This window comes from Neoarius graeffei, chromosome 7 (genome assembly GCF_027579695.1).
Source record: "Neoarius graeffei isolate fNeoGra1 chromosome 7, fNeoGra1.pri, whole genome shotgun sequence".
In the NCBI taxonomy this organism is placed as follows: Eukaryota; Metazoa; Chordata; class Actinopteri; order Siluriformes; family Ariidae; genus Neoarius; species Neoarius graeffei.
In genome coordinates, this window is record NC_083575.1 from 72,968,372 (window position 1) to 72,991,213 (window position 22,842).

The 22,842-nt window shown below is 44.0% G+C and overlaps 1 protein-coding gene across 3 annotated transcripts in view; it reads left to right on the plus strand.

Moving 5' to 3' along the window:
• The window catches only part of p2rx3b (purinergic receptor P2X, ligand-gated ion channel, 3b), a 50,898-nt gene that overhangs the window by 14,660 nt on the left and 13,396 nt on the right, over window positions 1-22,842 (plus strand). The window contains exons 1-7 of one of the 3 annotated variants that reach the window (XM_060924847.1): window positions 19,899-19,978; window positions 20,187-20,322; window positions 20,899-21,034; window positions 21,332-21,403; window positions 22,091-22,160; window positions 22,266-22,359; window positions 22,549-22,626. In XM_060924847.1, the coding sequence (XP_060780830.1) occupies window positions 20,201-20,322; window positions 20,899-21,034; window positions 21,332-21,403; window positions 22,091-22,160; window positions 22,266-22,359; window positions 22,549-22,626 (572 nt within the window). In that variant the 5' untranslated portion in view covers window positions 19,899-19,978; window positions 20,187-20,200. Of the gene's footprint in view, window positions 1-19,898; window positions 19,979-20,186; window positions 20,323-20,898; window positions 21,035-21,331; window positions 21,404-22,090; window positions 22,161-22,265; window positions 22,360-22,548; window positions 22,627-22,842 lie in introns of those variants that run through there. The other 2 variants (XM_060924846.1, XM_060924848.1) reach the window with 2 other exon arrangements.

Consider the following 22,842-nt stretch of genomic DNA (forward strand, 5'->3'; position numbering starts at 1 on the left):
GAACTGCTGGCTGTCCAAGTGGTGCTCTGAAAACAGTGTGGGCTTTATAGATAATTGGGCTAATTTTGAGGGCACTGCTGGCCTGTTAGGGCGGGACGGTATCCATCCCACTCGGGAAGGTGCTGCTGTCATTTCCTGCAGCATAGGTCATAGTCTCAGAACAGGCCTAGTTAATTTCTGACAATCCAGAGCCAAGGCCAGGGAGCAGACGAACAGGCTAAACCGACTGTCTGCTAGCTGCACAGAGTCGTCACTCAGGGTCCACTACATCGAGACTGTGTCTGTTCCCCGAGCTCAACAAAAAGGTAGAAATTTTCAGAGAGTTTGTTCCAGTAACCTAATCAATATAAAATTAGATCATACTGACTGTACAGCTGCTGCTAGCACCTTTGATCTAAAGGTGGGGCTATTAAATATTAGATCTCTTACATCTAAAGCGCTAATGGTTAATGAACTCATTACTGATCAGGAGTTTAATGTACTTTGTTTAACAGAAACATGGATTAAGCCAAATGAATATATAGCATTAAATGAAGCGAGTCCTCTTAGATACAGTTATATACACCAGCCTCGTCTAACTGGCAGAAAAGGAGGCCTTGCGGTTATTTATAACGATTATCTAGGTGTAACACAAAAACCTGGTTATAAATTTAATACATTTGAAGTTCTTCATACTCATATAATGTATGTAGCCTCGAAAAATAAGTCTACCCAGTTAATTCCATTGCTTATTATTTACAGGCCCCCAGGGCCATATTCTGAGTTTCTTTCTGAATTTGCAGATTTTATCTCAGATCTGGTTATTTCCTTAGACAAAGCTTTAGTTGTCGGAGATTTTAATATTCACTTCGATAACCCAGAAGACCCTTTAAATACAGCGTTTGTGTCCATCTTAGATTCAGTCGGGATTAAGCAGAATGTCATAGGACCGACCCATAATGGTGGTCACACCCTTGATCTAATACTAACATTCAGATTAAACGTAGACAATATAGTCATACTTCCACAGTCTGAAGTTATCTCAGATCATTATCTCATCTCATTCAAACTATGTCTGAGTAATAATATATGCACCTCACCACGCTACTGTATTAAACGTACTTTCACGTCAACTACTACACAGAGCTTTATAAATGATCTCCCAGAGTTGTCAACTTTGATTGGGTCACTGTCAGCCCCTGCAGAACTTGATCAGGCAACTGAATGCTTAGAGTCAACATTCCGCCATACTTTAGATAATGTAGCTCCTCTAAAAAGGAAAATGGTCAGAGACAAAAAATTAGCACCCTGGTATAATGATGACACTCGCACATTAAAACAGACCACTCGAAAATTGGAATGTAAATGGCGTCAAACAAAATTGGTAGTGTTCAAATTAGCTTGGAAGGAGAGCTTCCTGAAGTATAGAAAAGCTCTTAGTGCTGCGAGATCAACATATTTCTCCTCCCTAATAGAAGATAACAAAAATAATCCTAGATTCCTATTTAATACTGTAGCAAAATTAACCAGGAATAAGTCCACTATCGACACATGCACACCTGCAGTATGTAGTAGCAACGACTTCATGAATTTTTTTAATGACAAAATTGAGAATATCTGACAAAAAATTCAAACTACTAATTTAAGGTCAGACAATGAAAGTGACCTTGTAGTTAACTATATAACTGTATCAGATCATCAGTTAGAATGTTTTACTCCCCTTAAAGAAACTGAATTACTTTCATTAATCTCTATATCAAAAGCCTCAACTTGCGTACTAGATCCCTTACCTACACATCTATTCAAACAGATAATGCCTGGAGTAATTGAACTGCTTCTAAAAATAATAAATTCTTCTCTTATGATTGGCTATGTACCCAAATCCTTTAAACTAGCAGTTATCAAACCCCTGATTAAAAAACCTGACCTTGATCCCTGTCAGCTGTCCAATTATCGGCCCATATCAAACCTTCCCTTTATCTCCAAGATCCTTGAAAAAGCTGTGGCACAGCAGTTATGCTCATATTTACATAGAAATAACATCCATGAAATGTATCAGTCAGGATTTAGACCTCATCATAGCACAGAGACAGCACTGGTTAAAGTAGTAAACGACCTACTGTTGGCGTCTGATCAGGGCTGTGTCTCGCTACTTGTGTTGCTTGACCTTAGTGCAGCATTTGATACCATTGATCATTCCATTCTTCTGGATAGACTAGAAAATGTTGTGGGAGTTAAGGGAACGGCCCTCTCCTGGCTCAGGTCTTATCTAACTGATCGTTATCAGTATGTTGATATAAATGGTGATATTTCTAGACGTACCGAGGTAAAGTTTGGTGTTCCACAAGGTTCTGTCTTGGGTCCACTGCTTTTTTCTCTATATATGTTACCTCTGGGTGATATTATTTGTAAACATTGTATTAGTTTCCACTGTTATGCTGATGACACACAGTTGTATGTCTCTGCAAAACCTGATGAGAGACACCAGCTTAATAGAATTGAGGAATGTGTTAAGGACATTAGACACTGGATGCTTATTAATTTCCTTCTGCTTAACTCTGACAAGACTGAAGTACTTGTGCTAGGACAACATGCAGCTAGAAGTAAGTTTTCTGATTACACAGTGACTCTGGATGGCCTTTCTGTTTCTTCACGTGCAGCAGTAAAAGACCTCGGAGTGATTATTGACCCCAGTCTTTCATTCGAAACTCACATTGATAACATCACCCGGATAGCTTTCTTTCATCTCAGAAATATTGCAAAGATAAGAAATTTAATGTCATTGCGTGACGCAGAAAAACTAGTCCATGCTTTCGTTACCTCCAGGTTGGATTATTGTAATGCCTTACTGTCTGGATGTTCCAATAAGTGCATAAATAAGCTCCAGTTAGTTCAAAATGCAGCAGCAAGAGTTCTTACTAGAACTAGAAAATATGACCACATCACGCCTGTCTTATCCACACTGCATTGGCTCCCAATCAAATTTCGTATTGATTATAAAATACTACTATTGACCTTTAAAGCACTAAATGGTCTCGCACCACAGTACCTGAGTGAACTTCTGCTCCTTTATGACCCGCCACACCTACTTAGATCAAAAGGTGCAGGCTATCTGCTGGCACCTCGTATAGTGAAGGCTACATCAGGGGGCAGAGCCTTTTCTTACAAAGCCCCACAGTTATGGAACAGCCTTCCAAGTAATGTTCGGGAATCAGACACAGTCTCAGCATTTAAGTCTAGGCTGAAAACATATCTGTTTAGTCAAGCCTTTTGTTAATGGTGTTTATGAGGTAAAGGTGTACATCTAGAGGGTCCTCAGACATAGAGTGTTTTGGTAAACTGGGATGCTGTCAGTCCCCACTCGCTTGCTCACTCAAGTTTGTTGACGGTGTAGTGGCTGGCTGCTTTATGTCCCGGGGTTCCCTCATGCCTGTGTTACCTTCTGGCTCTCTCCTTTTAGTTATGCTGTCATAGTTAGTTGCCGGAGTCCCTGCTTGTACTCGGTGCAATATGTATACTGCTCCTACTTATTCAGGTGACATTGGGCATACCTAACAACCTGTGTTTTCTTTCCCTTCCCCCCCCCACCCCAAATCTGTCCCTCTGAGTTACATGGAGTCAACAGGAAATCTTTTGGTGGAGAGGGTGGAGACCTCGACTGGCTATCATAGCCTGCAGGGAATCGGCCGTCAGACTTTCTGTCGCATGTCCCAGACCCGGTGAAATGTAACTGAATTGTCTTGGCCAGCCCTAAGGGTCCCATCTGCATCTCATCATTGCTGAGGAGTGTGTCCCATCACCCAATCAAGCATCCAGCCAGAGCAGGTCATGATATATTTTTTACCATATTAACATGCCATTGTTGTGTGTTATGCCTGATGTAAAGACTCTCATCTCTGCGAGCCTACTACACAGATTTAATACTTGTCATTTTTAGGGCATACCTAACATGTGTTTTCTTTCTCTCTCTCTTCCCCCCCCCCCCCCCCCCCCCCCCATCTGTCCCTCTGGGTTACATGTTGGTCCTGGGATTGAGATGCTGGCCTCTTCTGCCCCTCAGACCTGCTTGATCCATCCTGGTGCCCTGTGTCTGGTCGGAGCTTTATCCCACCGCTCCTGTGAAGGACGGCCCCATGAGGACAGTTGAGGGTTATACCTGGAGGATGTTCTGGACTCTTACAGTAATGCTTTTATGGCTGAGGACTACAGTTGTCTTGCTAACTTTAGGACTGCAGTTATCATGAACAGTTTTGCACTCAAGTTTCCATCAATGAAGAGTTATAACATCAACGAAACTGTCCTCATGTTAAAACTGTTAATATTATAGTCAGGCTGTCTGTTGTTGCCCAAATGAGGATGGGTTCCCTTTTGAGTCTGGTTCCTCTCGAGGTTTCTTCCTCATGTCGTCTGAGGGAGTTTTTCCTTGCCACCGTCGCTACAGGCTTGGTCATTGGGGATAGATTAGGGATAAAATTAGCTCATGTTTTAAGTCGTTCAAATTCTGTAAAGCTGCTTTGCGACAATGTTTATTGTAAAAAGCGCTATACAAATAAACTTGACTTGACTTAACTGATGCCGTATGTGGTTTGGCATTGTCATGCTGGAAAATGCAAGGTCTTCCCTGAAAGAGACGTCGTCTGGATGGGAGCACATGTTGCTCTAGAACCTGGATATACCTTTCAGCATTGATGGTGTCTTTCCAGATGTGTAAGCTGCCCATGCCACACGCACTAATGCAACCCCATACCATCAGAGATGCAGGCTTCTGAACTGAGCGCTGATAACAACTTGGGTCATCCTTCTCCTCTTTAGTCCGAATGACACGGCGTCCCTGATTTCCATAAAGAACAAATTTTGATTCGTCTGACCACAGAACAGTTTTCCACTTTGCCACAGTCCATTTTAAATGAGCCTTGGCCCAGAGAAGACGTCTGCACTTCTGGATCATGTTTAGATACGGCTTCTTCTTTGAACTATAGAGTTTTAGCTGGTAACGGCGGATGGCACGGTGAATTGTGTTCACAGATAATGTTCTCTGGAAATATTCCTGAGCCCATTTTGTGATTTCCAATACAGAAGCATGCCTGTATGTGATGCAGTGCCAAGGGCCCGAAGATCACGGGCACCCAGTATGGTTTTCCGGCCTTGACCCTTATGCACAGAGATTCTTCCAGATTCTCTGAATCTTTTGATGGTATTATGCACTGTAGATGATGATATGTTCAAACTCTTTGCAATTTTACACTGTCGAACTCCTTTCTGATATTGTTCCACTATTTGTCGGCGCAGAATTAGGGGGATTGGTGATCCTCTTCCCATCTTTACTTCTGAGAGCCACTGCCACTCCAAGATGCTCTTTTTATACCCAGTCATGTTAATGGCCTATTGCCAATTGACCTAATGAGTTGCAATTTGGTCCTCCAGCTGTTCCTTTTTTGTACCTTTAACTTTTCCAGCCACTTATTGCCCCTGTCCCAACTTTTTTGAGATGTGTTGCTGTCATGAAATTTCAAATGAGCCAATATTTGGCATGAAATTTCAAAATGTCTCACTTTCGACATTTGATATGTTGTCTATGTTCTATTGTGAATACAATATCAGTTTTTGAGATTTGTAAATTATTGCATTCCATTTTTATTTACAATTTGTACTTTGTCTCAACTTTTTTGGAATCAGGGTTGTAGCAACCATGTCAGCATGAATGTCCTTGGGGGCTAACCCCTTTTTCTGCAGATATTTGATAACACCACGGTGCCAAGTTTTATCCATATGCATGAAATCTCTCTAGTACTACTTTTTAAAGTTCTGAATTACGTTGCTCTTGATAGGAGCATCTGCTCAATGCTATTAATGTAATGTAACATAAGCATTTTAACTCAACTCTGAACCTTAATGACTTTCATGGAAAACATTATCCATAATATAATTGTGTATTTAGCTGCCACTTTCAACACCACACACACTTCCAAGTCTAAGTGCTGATACACCAATCAAATAACATATGCTTAGTGTTGATCTTTTTCACTGATTATCGAGTAAAGATCTATGCGCTCCAGTCAGTAACTGATGTTTTTCCTATAACGGTACATCCCAAAGTGTTTTATTATTCATACTATATGAAAGCAATTTGTGAACACTAACAGCTTTTTTAATTTAATATTTAATGACACACCATACATTCAATGTGGTAGAACATCTGCAAAACAAGTTTAGTTCCTGTTATCACTTCCATTCTAACAGCTGTAAAAATGCATTATTACTGAGAAACCGCAAAGCCATCCTGAGACATGTAGAGTAAAACTTGATCAGAAAACATAAAAGCCAGAGCTCCACCTCTGACTATTTCAAAAAGCTGATACAGGAGACTCCTTCCAGTTATACACAGTTCTAAGTACAGCAAAGTCTTGAATGAAGAAGCAGTAGTTTTAAAGGTTCTTGTTGTTTTGGTTTACACATTTCTGGGAAATCTAGTCTGACCGATATGACATTTTTGTGTTCTGGATATTAAACTGTTTTCTTGACAATAGAAATCACTCGATTATATAATTAATTGCTGCAAGAAATAAGTGTCAACAACAAACTAAGTTTAAATAAATTTCACGTACAGAATTACGTGACAGGTGGTGTCTTTTTTCTCCTGAGGTCATACCTTTGCTTTCCACAGAATTCGCCAAAACCTTATTTATAAAAAAATGACATAATTCTTCAATTATTTTATGATTATGAAACATCAAGAATACATGTAATCCTTTAATAATACGCTCAATCATTATTCTGAATTATGTAACAAGCACCTCCTTGAGCTACAGTGTCTTGCAAAAGTATTCATCCCCCTTCGTGTTTGTCCTGTTTTGTCGCGTTACAAGCTGGAATTAAAATGTATTTTTGGAGGTTTAGCACCATTTGATTTACATAACTTGCCTACAACTTTAAAGGTGCAATTTTTTTTTAAATTGTGACACAAACAATAATTAAGATGAAAAAACAACTCTGGAGTGTACAGTACATAGGTACACTCCTCAAATTGCACCAGTGAACATCCAGAGTTTGGACATTGAGATTGTGGAGGAGTACAAATACCTGAGTGTTCACCTCAACAACAAACTGGACTGGACTAACAACACAGATGTCCTGTACAAGAAGGGCCAAAGTCGTCTCCACCTGTTGAGAAGACTGAGGTCTTTGGGTGTGTGCAGGACACTGCTTAGGACTTTTTATGACTCTGTTGTAGTATCAGCGATTTTCTACGCTGTGGTCTGCTGGGGCTGTGGAAGTTCAGAGAGGGACAGGAAGAAACTTAATTAATAAACTGGTCAGAAGGGCTGGCTCAGTCTTGGACTGTCCTCTGGACTCCATTGAGGTGGTGGGTGAGAGGAGGATGTTAGCCAAGCTGACATCAATCATGGATAACTCCTCTCACCCCCTAAATGAGGCTGTGGGGGCTTTAAGCAGCTCTTTTAGTAGTAGACTGCTACACCCACAGTGTAAGAAGGAGAGATACCACAGGTCATTCGTACCTGCTGCTGTCAGACTGTATAACACCCACAACTTGTAATGTAGGACCAATAACCTGTTTGTCGTTATATTTGCACTACTTCACCACTACTACCTCTGCCATCTCTCATCAATGCAATTATTATGTGCAATAATATAGGCCTTAAAACTATTTTTATGCATACTTATATTTATATATATATAAATATTATTTTTGTATGTGTGTGTATATATGCAGAGTCTACCTGTAATGTGCAATTTTTCCGAGCCTCTCAATAAGGCAATTTTTCTATACTTTTTCACGGTAGATAATGCAAATAGCCCTCTGTATTTAATCTTTCGTTTGTCGAATTTTTATTTCAGTTTTATTATCTATATGACATTTTCTTGCTACTGTAACACGTGAATTTCCCCGATGTGGGATGAATAAAGTGAATCTAATCTAATCTAATCTAATCTAATCTAATCTAATCTAATCTAATCTAATCTAATCTAATCTAATCTAATCTAATCTAATCTAATCTAGGTATTCACCCCCCAAAGTCAATACTTTGTAGAGCCACCTTTTGCTGCAATTACAGCTGCAAGTCTCTTGGGGTATGTCTCTATTAGCTTAGCACATCTAGCCACTTGGATTTTTGCCCATTCCTCAAGGCAAAATTGCTCCAACTCCTTCAAGTTAGATGGGTTGCGTTGGTGTACAGCAATCTTCAAGTTATGCCACTGTTAGGGGTGGTGGAGGTGTGGTGAGATAAGGATCCACAAGCAGAACACAGACAGTAATCCAATAAATAAGGTGCTTTAATCCAGGGAAAAGGGCATGGCAAAAAACGGAACAAAAACAAATGGCAAAAATAGTCCAGGTAAAAAGAGACAAAAAACTTGACAAAAATGCTAGGGCAAAAAACCCATAAACAAGAAAAAACCCTAAGTGCAAAAACCATGAACTAGAAAAAACCCTTAGTGCAAAAACCATGAACTAGAAAAATAGCTTGAGCAAAAACCATGAAACACAATAAAGGCACAGAAATGGCTAGAATAGCAAAACGAGACGTTCTGGCAAAGTCAGGGTCTGAGAACAGCTTATTTATACACAGCAGAGAGAACCAGGAAGTGAAATGCAGGCTAGATGGAATTCCCGTCCCGGATCCGGATTGGCGCTGACCTGGGAGATAAGTAATCTCCGGAGTGGAAGTCCGGGGCGGAGGACTGGAGACCAGGGGTTTAAGCTGTGATACGTGAAAGGTGGGGTGAACACGTCGCATGGTGAGTGGTAAAGCCAGTCTGACGGAACATGGATTGATTACCTTGCTGATGAGGAAAGGTCCTAGGTACCTGGGAGCCAGCTTGTGGCAGGTGGCATGTGGAGAGCATGACTCGTTGCCCCACCCGGTAGGTGGGTGCCTTAGAGCGGCATTTGTTGGCCTGTCTCTTGGACGCTAGGGCAGAGTGAATGAGTCTTCTCCGGGCCATTACCCACGTCCTCCTGCAGCGGCGTATGAAGATCTGGGCTGAGGGTATGGCGACCTCCACCTCCTGGCTGGGGAACAGTGGTGGTTGGTACCCTAGTTAGCACTGGAATGGAGAGAGACCTGTGGCAGAGGAAGGGAGAGTGTTATATGCATAGTCGATCCAAGGTAGGTACTTGCTCCAAGAACTGGCATCCCTCGACGCCATGCACCTGAGTGCAACCTCCAAAGCCTGGTTAGCCTGTTCTGCCTGGCCGTTGGTCTGTGGGTGGAAGCCTGAGGAGAGACTACAGGTGGCCCCGATGAGTTTGCAGAAGGCTCTCCAGAACTGTGCAGTGAACTGAGGACCCCGGTCAGAAACTATGTCGGTAGGCAAACCATGTAGGCAGAAAACGTGGTGGATGAGTAGTTCTGTGGTCTCTTTGGCTGAGGGGAGCTTGGGCAGAGGAATGAAATGGACGGTCTTGGAAAAATGGTCAATGACAGTGAGGATGCATGTATTGCCACCTGAGTTGGGGAGTCCTGTGATGAAGTCCAGGGCGATGTGAGACCAGGTTCGATGAGGAATTGGGAGGGGTCTTAGCAAGCCGGCAGGTGGTCGATTGGCTGTCTTGTTCTGGACACGTGTTGCAGGCTGCCACTAACTCCTGGACATCTTCCTTGATGGATGGCCACCAGAAGCGCTGTTGGATGAGTGCCAGGGTTCGAGCAGCTCCTGGGTGACAAGCCAACTTGGAGCCATGATCCCACTTCAGCACCTGGGTTTGCACAGAACAGGGAACAAACAGATGGTTAGGTGGTATGTTGCTTGAGTTACCTTTACCAGGGTCCTGCTCCAGGGCCTTCTGCATGAGCGTCTCAACCTCTAGAATGGCAGCTCCCACCAGGCAGCGTGGAGGAAGGATGGTCTCAGGTGGCTTGGACTCCTCTTGGTGGGAAGAGAACATCCTGGACAGGGAGTCGGGTTTGCCGTTCTTGGAGCCTGGGCGGTAGGAGAGTGTGAAGTTGAACCGGGAGAAGAAGAGAGACCAATGGGCTTGACGGGAATTGAGACATTTGGCAGACTTGAGGTACTCCAGGTTCTTATGGTCAGTCCAAACTAGGAAGGGGAGATCTGACCCCTCAAGCCAGTGCCTCCACTCCTCCAAGGCTAGATTGATGGCCAACAACTCTCTGTCACCGATGTCGTAATTACATTCAGCAGGGGACAGCCAGCGAGAGAAGAAGGAGCAGGGGTGGACCTTGTTATCACTGGTCCTCTGGGAGAGAATGGCTCCGACCCCGGACTCGGAACCGTCGACCTCCACAATGAACTGTTTGGTCGGGTCGGGTATGGTGAGAATGGGTGCTGTGGTGAACTTGTGCTTGAGCATGGAGAAGGCTTTCTCTGCTTCCTCTCCCCACTTGAATGAGGTCTTAATTGAGGTCAAGGCAGTGAGAGGTCCGGCCACCGTGCTGAAGTCGCAGATGAAGCGCCTGTAGAAATGAGCAAATCCCAGGAAACGCTGGAGCTCTTGTCGCTAGGATGGGGTAGGCCAGTCTGCGACTGCCTCAAGCTTGAGGGGGTCCATCTGGATCCTAGCTGGTGATGAACCCCAGAAACAAGACAGAGCTCTGGTGGAATTCGCTCTTTTCTGCCTTGACAAACAGCTTGTTTTCTAGCAGGCGCTGGAGAACCTGCTGGACATGGCCCCGATGTTCCTCCAGGGAGCGAGAGAAGATCAGGATGTCATCCAGGTACATGAAAACAAAGATGTTAAGAAAGTCCCTTAGGATGTCATTGACGAGTGCCTGGAAGACTGCGGGTGCGTTGGCCAGGCCAAAAGGGACCACTAGGTACTCGTAGTGGCCAGTGGTGGTGTTAAAGGCCATCTTCCACTCGTCCCCCTCCCTGATCCTGAGAAGATGGTAGGCATTGCGTAAGTCCAACTTGGTGAATATCTTGGCTCCCTGGAGTAGTTCAAAGGCCGTAGTCATGAGCGGTAGGGGGTAGCGGTTCTTGACCATGATGGCGTTGAGACCTCGATAGTCAATGCAGGGGCAGAGTGACTTGTCCTTTTCCATGAAGAAAAATCCTGCCCCTGCTGGGGAGGAGGAAGGGCGGATGATCCCAGCTGACAGAGACTCGGAGATGTACTTCTCCATGGCTTGCCTTTCAATGGGAGAATGAGAATAGAGTCGCCCTTTGGGTGGCACTGTCCCGGGTAGGAGGTCGATTCCACAGTCATAGGGTCTGTGAGGAAGGAGGGACACTGCTTGGGTCTTGCTGAAAACAAGTCTTAAGTCCAGGTATTCCAGAGGCACGTGAGAGAGGTCGGGAAATTCGCTGGCTGAAGGCTTAGGTGGTTTGGTGGGAGCCAGAGCGGAGTTCAGGCAGGAAGCTAGGCAGGAATGGCTCCACCCTAGGATGGTATTATTGGCCCAGTTTAGGTGGGGGTTGTGCTGTGTTAACCAGGGTAATCCTAGGATGATAGGTACGTGGGGGTTGTTCATGACGTGGAGTTGGATGGTTTCAGAGTGGTTGCCGGAAATCCTCAAGGTGAGCTGGGCAGTAAGGTGGGTGATGGTGGTCAAGCCGGTGCCATTGAGTGTCAGGACTGTGAGAGGGACGTCGAGGGCGAGTACTGGAATTCCCAGACGCTTGGCGGTGGCAGAGCAGATCAGGTTCCTGTCCACCCCTGAGTCAACGAGGGCCTGGAGATGGTGATGCTGCTTGTCATGGATGACGATGACAGGGAGTAACAGTCGATCAGCGAGGGGCTGGTTCCGAGTGTTGCCCACAAGGGCCCCTCGATTCACTAGTGGTCTCGTTCCCTTTAGCGGGCAGGCTCGGCAGATATGTCCTCGCTGACCATGGTAGAAACAGGCCCCTATGTTCTGCTGGCGCTGTCGTTCCTCCGCTGACACCCGTACCCGGTCTACCTGCATGAGTCCGACGGACGAGGTGGGAGGTGGAGAGGAGGTGAAGCTGGGGCGGGTCTTCTCTCTCCTCCGTTGCTGGAACCGGGCATTGATACAGTTGCCGAGGTCCATGAGACTGGAAAGGTCCGATGGCAGTTCCCGCGATACCAGTTCATCCTCAATGGCGTCGGACAAGCCATGCAGGAATGCGTCAACCTGGGTGCTCTCGTTCCAACCGCATGATGCTGCCAAGATCCGGAACTCGATGGCGTAGTCTGAGGTAGACCAGGACCCCTGCCGCAGCTCCATGAGCTCTCTAGCCGCTTCCCGGCCTTACAGAGAGTGGTCGAAAGTTCGCCTCATCTCCTCGGAGAAATCCTTGAGACAGGAACAAAAGGGTGCATCGGCGTCCCAGACTGCTGTTCCCCACTGTCTGGCCTTGCCAGTGAGGAACGCGATTGTATATGCTACCCGGGAGCATTCTGTGGGGAAGGCCAGAGGTTGCAGCTCTAGGATCAAACAGCATTGAGATAGGAATGATCTGCAAGTACCTGGTTCTCCATCGTAGGGCTGAGGCGCTGGAAGTCTGGGTTCGCAAAGAGGAGCTGAAGTAGGAGATGGCTGGGCAGGGGTAGGCATGGCTTGATAGCACCACATCTGTGTGGTGAGGAGATTGAGTGAGTTGGACAGGGTGGCGAGGTTCTGGGTGATCTGCTGGAGGTCTTGTTGATGGGTCCTGAGGAGAGTCCCTTGCTGCTGGATGGCCGTTCTCAGACGGGTGAGTGCCGCTGGATCCATGTTGGCCAGAACGTACTGTTAGGGGTGGTGGAGGTGTGGTGAGATAAGGATCCACAAGCAGAACACAGACAGTAATCCAATAAATAAGGTGCTTTAATCCAGGGAAAAAGGGCGTGGCAAAAAATGGGGAAAAAAAACAAATGGCAAAAATAGTCCAGGTAAAAAGAGACAAAAAATCTTGACAAAAACACAAGACAGACAAGGACAAAAATGCTAGGGCAAAAAAAAAACATAAACAAGAAAAAACCCTAAGTGCAAAAACCATGAATTAGAAAAAAACCTTAGTGCAAAAACCATGAACTAGAAAAACAGCTTGAGCAAAAACCATGAAATGCAATAAAGGCACAAAAACGGCTATAATAGCAAAACGAGACGTTCTGGCAAAGTCAGGGTCTGAGAACAGCTTATTTATACACAGCAGAGAGAACCAGGAAGTGAAATGCAGGCTAGATGGAATTCCCGTCCCGGATCCGGATTGGCGCTGACCTGGGAGATAAGTAATGTCCGGAGTGGAAGTCCGGGGCGGAGCATGACAGCCACAGATTCTCAACTGGATTGAGGTTTGGGCTTTTGATTAGGCCATTCCAACACATTTAAACGTTTTCCTTTAAACCCCTCCAGTGTAGCTTTAGCAGTATGTTTAGGGTCATTTCCTGCTGGAACATGAATCTTCATCCCAGTCTCAAACCTCTGGTTGACTCAAACAGGTTTTCCTCCAGAATTACCTTGTATTTAGTGCCATCCATCTTTCCTTCAGTCCTGACCAGCTTTCCTGTCCCTGCACATGAAAAACATCCCCACAGCATGATGCTGCCACCACCATGCTTCACTGTAGGAATAGTGTTCTCAGGGTGAAGGGAAGTGTTGGGTTTGCGCCACATATGGCATTTCCCATGATGGCAAAAAAGTTCAATTGTTGTCTCATCTGACCAGAGAATCTTCTTCCATGTGTTTGGGGAGTTTACCGCATGCTGTTGAGCAAACTCCAAACACGTTTTCTCATTTTTTCTTTAAGCAATGACTTTTCTGGCCACTCTTCCATAAAGCCCCACTCTATGGAGTGTATGGCTTAAGTGGTCCTATGGACAGATACTCCCATCTCCACTGTGGATCTTCGCAGCTCCTTCAGTGTTATCTTTGGTGTCTTTGTTGCATCTCTGATTAATGCCCTCCTTGCCCGGTCTATGAGTTTTGGTGGGTGGCCTTTTCTAGTCAGGTTTGTAGTAGTGCCATATTCTTTCCATTTTGCTATAATGGATTTAATGGTGCTCCATGGGATACTCAAAGTTTGGGATATTTTTTATAGCCCAACCCTGATCTATACTTCTCTACAACTTTGTCTCTCACCTGTTTGGAGGCTCCTTGATTTTCATGTTGCTTGCTTAGTAGTATTGCAGAGTCAGGGTCCTTTCAGAATAGGTTGATTTATACAGACATCATGTGACAGATCATGTGACACTTTGATTGCACACAGGTGGATCTTAATCAACTAATTATGTGACTTATGAAGTGAATTGGTTGGACCAGCTCTTATTTAGGGGTTCCATATGAAACCTGTCTCCCTGGGATCATCACCTTACTCATGGTGAGGTGGTTTGTGTGTCCCAATGACCTCTAGAGTTATGTTGGCTGGAGTTTTGAATGCCTGGTAGGGTCACCCTTGCCGAACAGGTCGAAAGGTAGGGGCCAGACTAAGAGTGATCCCCTGGTCCTCCAGGTTTGGGTTGGGCTGAGGCAATTAAACCTCTCCTGTAAAAAGCCCTCGGGTGGGTGGAGCTCATTAGCCTTGGCTGGCAATCCACCTAAGAGAAGGAAAACTCTGATTCCAAACCTCCGCTGCCTTGCAGCAATACCCTTTTGTGGGAAAGGCTTGAGGAGTCAACCTTGAGGACAAATCCAGAGTGGGGCCCCGTAGGCAGTTTTGGCTGTATCCACAGTCATATACTGGTAGCTCCTGTGACTGTGCTGGAACCAGATGTATCAGCTTCTGCCCTTCCTTTGGAACCTTCCAGCAACGTGCAAAGGGGGGATCTGCTGTATGGGTAACAGCCGATCCTCTATACTCATCTACCCAGGCTTTCACGCACTGGAGAGGCCACTCCAGCTTCGCTGTCTCAGTGTCTGTACAACACGGGAAGCAGCAGTCTACCAGTTATAAGTCTCCTGCTCGACTGGCAAAGAGCTTGATGCCAGGGGCTGCTTCCGACGGTGGGAGAGGTCCTGGTGCCTCATTGGGCAGCTACCACCCGCCTTAAGCTGGGCAAACCCTAGCCAGTAAGGTGCTGCCCCGCCACAGTCCATTAACCTCACGGGGTGCATGGGGTTTAAGGTGAAAACCGAGAAGCAAATCGATAACTCTGCACCAAGCACAAGCAAGAAAAAGTCTCCCGCCATAAAGTTGGGCACTTGGAATGTCAGGACAATGACACCTGGCTTTTCTCACAATCTACAAACTGTTGAGGATGCCCGCAAGACTGCTGTCATCGATATGGAACTGAGCAGACTACATATGGACGTCCAAGGGCGCAGATAGCACGGGGACGGGGGGGACATGTCCTCCCCAGATTTATAGTGACCCCCATCTGTCCCCCCCACCCACCGTCCCTACGTAAGGCGCCACACATAGGTAGAAAAAGTGAGGATTAATGTTCCGTTAGTTAGACTAACTTACACTGCAGCACAAAGTTGAAATGGCAGCAGCAGCAGCAGCCTTGTCAGTGATCAATCCACATTTTCCCCTTCTTGAATTGGTGTAGGCTGGAGCAGATCCTTGCAGAGTTGGGAAAGCAAGGTGTTCATTTTCCATGTAATTCTCGGTTAATAACACTGCACAGCTCATCCATTTGATAGCAGCGGTGTTTCTGCTGCGACTCTGTGCGTTCAGTTGTACTCGTAAGTTGGAAGTTTGAAGTCAGAAAAGCATTGAAATCCAGCATCTCCCAGCATAAACGTTGGGGTTTTCGTTTCATTTCATTAACTGGCCATTTTTTTCGAATTCCATGTTCCATGATGTCCCAGTTTTTAAACTGGGAAGCGCTCAGTTCTGAGGTTATGTTGCTCGGAGCTCCAAGTTCCGACTTCCAATGTAAATGTAATGCACCATCTCAACCCTGGGGTCCTAAGGGGAGCTGGGGACTTTGCCTGTTGCGGTAACCATAGTGATCATAAACAACTGTCTAATGACTGAGCTGGTGATCTTTCTGCCACATTAAGCCAGAGAAGAGGGGGAAAAAAATCATAGCGTTTGTTTCAAGAACCAAAAGATGTAAATATCCTATGCCTGTTGCCTGTTGCCTTTCCCAGATGTGACAAATACTTGTTTTGTAATGTTGAGTAACTAGTCTGATAATAAGAAGAAGAATTTGGACTTACCTGAAGTAGGCTAAATGTAAAATAACAGCATTCTAGGCTGTAGGTGAATATCTTTTAATGTTGTTATTTTTATGTATAATGTTATTTTAGTAAGCAGCAACTGCTAACTGAAATTATGAGATTCAAGATGTTAACATTGTCCTCCTGGCCTGCAGACAATCACTGGTGGGGTCAACAATGAAAAAACAAAAAACAATTACAGTGTTTTTTCAAAAACCGAGCAATGTTGACCAGGTAGGCCTTTGTCTACCAATGTTCATTCAGTTAGAAAACTCACAATTTGAATGTATATTGAAGCTTCAGTACACACACACATTTTATATATATATATATATATATATATATATATATATATATATATATATATATACATACAAAATGCATTTACACAAAATGGAATCATTTGCTGACAGCTCAGTCCCCCCCAGTTCAAAAATCCTATCTGCGCCCCTGTGGACGTCGTTGCCCTCCAAGAGACCAGACTGCTAGGATCTGGATCTCTGAAGGAGAAAGGCTTCTCCTTTTTCTGGCAAGGAAAACCACCAGGCACTGTCAGAGAGCATGGTGTCGGCTTTGCAGTCAGAAACACCCTTCTTGGATCCATTACATCTCCATCGCTGGGAAATGAGAGGCTCCTTTCCTTGCAGCTCCACTCATCTTCGGGACCAATCACATTGATTAGTGCCTACGCACTGACTTTAACTTCCACTGCAGAGGTCAAAGACCAATTTTACGATGATCTTAGTGCCACCATTGCAGCTGTCCCTGATACGAACACCTTGTTTATCCTCGGCAACTTTAATGCTAGAGTCAGTGCTGATTACAGTTCTTGGCCCATTTGCTTGGGTCATTTCGGCATGGGTAAGATGAATGAAAATGGACTTCGCCTCTTGGAGCTCTGCTGCTTTCATAATCTATGTGTAAACAACACCTTCTTCAACACGAAGCCCCAACACAGAGTATCCTGGAGACACCCACGATCAAAGCACTGGCACCAGCTAGACCTGATTCTGACAAGACACTCAAGCCTGTCCAGCATCACTACCTACCAAAGTGCTGACTGTGACAGTGACCACTCTCTGGCATATAGCAAAGTCCAAAGAAATTGTACCACACGAAGATGCAAGGAAGACCCCGCATCGACACCATCAAGATCCAAAACCATGGCAAGGTGGAAGAATTTGCAAGAGCCCTCGAGGAGTCCCTTCCAGGCCCCACTGAAGCGAACGCCAGCGTAAGATGGGAAGAGTTCAAGAACACTGTTTGCAATGCTGCCTTGTCCATATTTGGCAAGAAAACCAATAAGATGACAGACTGGTTCAAGGCTAATTATGAGGTTATACTGCCCGTAATTGAGGTAAAAAGGAGGGCCCTATCAACCTATAAGGCTTACCCCAGTGAAGGCAATCTTTAAGCTCTTCATTGAGCTCGTAGCACAGTCCAGCAGTGTGCCAGGAGATGCACTAATGACTCTGGCTACGGCTCTGTTCTCAGATACAGATGGCAGCTGACACAGGCAATATTAGGGGGATATATGATGGCATCAAGCAAGCTCTCGGACCTGTACAGAGGAAAATGGCCCCCCTGAAGACCACTTCTGGGGAAGTGATCCAAGATAGGATGAAGCAGATGGAGCGCTGGGTGGAGCACTTCATTGAGCTTTACTCTACAGAGAACGTGGTTGTCAAAGCAGCACAAAATGCCATCAAGTGCCTTCCTGTGCTGGAGGAGCTCGATAGATAACCAACCCTTGAAGAACTAAATGAGGCATTAGACTCGCTCGCCTCAGGTAAAGCACCTGGAAAAGACGGCATCCCTGTGGAAGTTCTTAAATGCTGCAAAGATGCTGTTATCCCTGAGCTGCATGAAATCCTTTCCCTCTGTTGGAGACAGGGTGGGGTCCCTCAAGATATGAAGGATGCGGACATCATCACACTCTATAAGAACAAAGGTGATAGGGCGATTGCAGCAACTTTCGCGGCATCTCTCTGCTCATCATCATTGGAAAGCTGTTTGCCAGAGTTGCTCTAAAGAGACTCCAAATACTTGCAGAGTGGGTGTATCCGGAATCGCAGTGCGGTTTCTGGATGAACAGGTCTACCATTGACATGGTTTTCTCCCTCCGTCAACTCCAGGAAAAATGCAGGGAGCAACGGCAACCACTCTTCATAGCCTTCATAGACCTCACAAAGGCTTTTGATCTATTCAGCAGAGACGGCCTTTTCAAGATCCTTCCAAAGATTGGATGTCCACCCAAGCTCCTCAGCATCATCAGATCCTTCCATGAAGACATGAAAAGTACTGTGATCTTTGATGGCTCCAGATCTGCCCCCTTTGAAATCCGTAGTGGCGTGAAACACTGCTGCATTTTGGCACCGACCCTGTTTGGGATCTTCTTTGCCATTCTCCTGAAGCACACTTTCGGCTCTGCAACAGAAGGCATCTACCTCCGCACCAGATCGGACGGGAAACTCTTCAATCTCTCCAGATTGAGAGCTAAATCCAAAGTCCAGCAGAGATGCATTCATGACCTCCTATTTGCTGATGATGCTGCAATCACTGCTCACTCAGCTGAAGAGCTCCAGCAGCTCATGGATTGCTTTAGCTCTGCCTGCCAAGATTTCGGACTTATCATCAGCCTGAAGAAAACACAAGTCATGGGACAAGGTGTAGATTCACCGCCCCGCATCACAATTTCAAACCATGTGCTGGAAATTGTTCATGAGTTTGTCTACCTCTGCTCTACCATCTCTGACACCCTCTCTCTTGATTCAGAGCTGAGCAAGCGCATCGGTAAGGCAGCTACCACCATGTCAAGGCTAGCAAAGAGAGTCTGGTTAAACAAGAAACTTACGGAGCACACCAAGGTCAAAGTCTATAGTGCGTGCATCCTGAGCACCCTCCTGTACAGTAGTGAGTTCTGGACTCTACGTAGCCAGCAGGAACAGATATTGGATGCCTTCCATATGTGTTGCCTCAGACGGATACTAAACATTACTTGGCAGGACAAGATACCAAACAATGATGTCCTAAAGAGAGCTAAAATCCCAAGCATGTTTGTGTTGCTGAAGCAGAGGCGCCTGCACTGGCTGGGCCATGTTGTGAGGATGGACGAGGGGTGAATCCCCAAAGATCTGCTGTATGGAGAGCTCATCCAGGGAAAACGACCTTTAGGCAGACCCTTCTTGCATTTTAAAGACACCTGTAAGAGAGACTTCAAGGCCACGGGGGTTGACATCGACTCATGGGAAACTCTGCCCTCCGAGAGATCTACCTGGAAGTGCACTCTACAGCAAGACATCTCCAAGTTTGAAGAGGGGCAGGTTTTGCTTAATGAGACAAAAAGGCAGAAAAGAAAGGCCAGGAGTCAAATGGTAGAAGCCTCCACGTACATCTGCCAGCGGTGCAGAAAGGATTGCCATTCCCGCATTGGCCTCTGCAGCCACTCCAAATGCTGCAAGACTCCTACTGCGTGAAACCCATAGTCTTTCGAGACCGACGGGTGCCTACTACTACTACTACATATGAAAGGGGGTGAATACCTATGCACACTCCAGATTTCTGTTTTTTCATCTTAATTATTGTGTCACAATTTAAAAAACAAACAATTTGCACCTTTAAAGTGGTAGGCATGTTGTGTAAATTAAATGGTGCTAACACTCCAAAAATCCACTTTAATTCCAGCTTGCTATGCAACAAAACAGGACAAACACCAAGGGGGATGAATACTTTTGCAAGAGATTGTATGTAACGTCTTGTCACTTAATACACATTTGGTTGCTATTAATCCACTTACTGATTATTGATTCATTCTTGACCAATTTAGTATGTTGTGTCAGCATAGGCTTGTGTGTCAGGTTGAGAAAAGAGGAGGGGAATATAAAGAAAGTGCTAGAGGAAGGGAGGATCTGCAGCACATTGAAAGAAGACCTGCAACACACAAACAGCTCTCCATCTTACTCCAGGTTTTATCTTGATATCGGTATCAAATTATACTGATCAGGAATGTTCTTTTTTTCATAATATGTTTTTGTTCTGTCGTTAAAAGTTTCATGACTTGGACTTACAATTAAAACTTAGTGAACTGGATTTTTACCATTTTGTCTTTATCATCAAAGGAAAAGACACTGACAGTGTCACAACAGTCAACAGTATTGTGTATTGTTTTTACAGTGCTGTGTGAAACAATGTGGGGCTGTATAACAGATTTCTTCACTTACGAGACGACAAAGTCTGTGGTGGTGAAGAGCTGGACCATCGGCATCATCAACCGAGTTGTTCAGCTGCTCATAATCTCTTACTTTGTTGGGTAAGACTACTTCCGAATCATTCGTTAGGAGAAAAATGAAATAGTTATTGAGCAATATGGGATTATAAAGTAGTTTAGGAGTGTCTAAATTGATTCATAATGTGCATGCTTGGATATGAGTGTAGTTGTTTAATTTGCTTCATTTTTCTGTGTGTGTGGCTCAGAAGAGAATAAAAAATTAGATTTTTTTTTTTTTAGTAAAGATTGACATAGGGTAGGCCAGGGTTGAAGCTAAAATAGTAAGTGTGTGTTTATGTGCATGATCAGTGATACTGCACCATTGACTGCCTCCATGTTTAACTTAATTCTCTAACCAGATCATATGATGACTTAAAAATATATGCTTTCGTCAAAAAGACAAAGTATTAATACTGATCATTTGTAATATTTTAACATGATTAAGAAACACTTAGTTCATTCATAGATCACATGTGAGTCTCGTGTGGCTTAATGGATAGTGCACATATTTGAAGATGAGTATGAATTAATACAGCCCTTTTTTCTCCATTTCCCATCTCCTATTTCTCTCTCTCTCTCTCTCTCTCTCTCTCTCTCTCTCCTTCGTCTTCCTGACAGTTGGGTGTTTTTGTATGAGAAGGCCTATCAAGAGCGAGACACAGCTGTCGAATCATCAGTGATGACTAAAGTAAAAGGATTTGGAGAGCACCACAATAAAACTATGGATGTCGCTGACTTTGTCACACCTTCACAGGTTTATCATATACTATCAGTTTAGCCATTTTAGCCAGTTTAACCCACTGCACATAGGTCAAAATGGAAACAGCAAAATAAAACAAATCTCATTGTTTTTAGATTTCATTGATTTCTATACAATTGCATTATTTTGACTCACGAGTAATACAGGACGTACTCTAATGGTGTGAACAGATTACTTTTTTTGTAATGTTAAATACTGCTGTTGTACTGTGTGATAGTGAAACCCTTTTCATCCATCCAGCCACAGTACTGTATGTACACTAAGATATTCATGTTTTTGTTTATCCTACAGGGGGCCTCAGTGTTCTGCATCATTACTAAACTCATCACTACTGAGAACCAGGTGCAGGGTTTGTGTCCTGAGGTTAGTAACATAACTTTATCATCTCTGCAGTTTATTATCAAAGTGAACCTGACAACAGTCTCGAGATGGTTGTAGGAATGTGTACTATAATCATGGAATAATTAATAATTATTCCACGAAATTGAGTCGTACACGAGTTGATAGCCGACAAGGCGCACAGTGTTGAGTTGGCTATAAGCCATATACAATGAGATTGAGTAGAATAACTGTTTTATTCTATCCACATTCACTGGATTTTGAGAAACAGAGCATTTTTATTTTTATTTTTTTGCAAATTCGATAAATAAAAACTTTATACAAAACGTCCAACAAAATCATTTCCGCTTAGAATGTAAACAAACTGGCAAAATAACAGTAACAATTTGTGAAAAATGTTATAATAATAATTCTTGAAAAATAAAAAAGATATGTTCTTCCCATCAAATACTTTCTTTCCATTATTTTGTTGCTTTTTTTGTATTGTTTGGGGTTTTGTTTTCGAGTAGAGTTTTTATTTCGTCCTCAGTTGGTTCAGCAATATGCTCCGCCATTTTGGTTTTCTCTACTCATGGTATATGAGCTGATATCCTCGTAGTAGAGTTGCCAATCAGAGCGTGTGACTGCTCATATCCAGTGAATATGGATAGAATAATAAGTATGGTTTTCTTAAAATGTAATACTCCATGTATGTACATGTATGTTTTTCAGAGTGAGCTCAAATTTAAATGTGAACATGATGAAGACTGCAAAAGATTAATGACAAAGCCAGGCTCAAATGGTAAGACGTCTTAATTCTGAACCACTCACTCACACTGAACCAGCTCTGAACTTTTGACAAGTGTGTGCGCGTGTGTGTGATATACATACTGTATCTGTCTGTTAGGTTTGTTGACAGGATATTGTGTGAACTATAATACTTCTATGAAAACCTGTCAGATCAGAGGATGGTGTCCTGCAGAGATAGATTACATCCAAATGTGAGTATGTTATGACTAGCTTAATAAGGAACTGAGTCAGGGTATAGATATTGTCCAGCACATGGTATGTTGGTAGCAATGCATGGTATTTTAATTTGTTAGTATGTGTTCCTTGCTTAACTTGTATAATTATAATGGGTGGATAAATGGATGGATGATAAATGGATGAATGGATCTTTTGTTTCTTAGAACACCCATGATGGAGGTCGAGAACTTCACCATATTTATCAAAAACAGCATCCGCTTTCCCCGCTTCAACTTCACAAAGTGAGGACTCAAATGTGCATCAAATGTGCTTTTGATAGGAATACTGTCAGACCCACTATTATTATTATTATTATTATTAGTAGTAGTAGTAGTAGTAGTAGTAGTAATAGTAGTAGTATTCTGAACAAATTTCCTTGTCATTTTTATGCTGCACATAAAAACGAAACTATGTTTCACACATCCACCAGTCAGTAATTCAGTGCAAGAAGCCTGTAA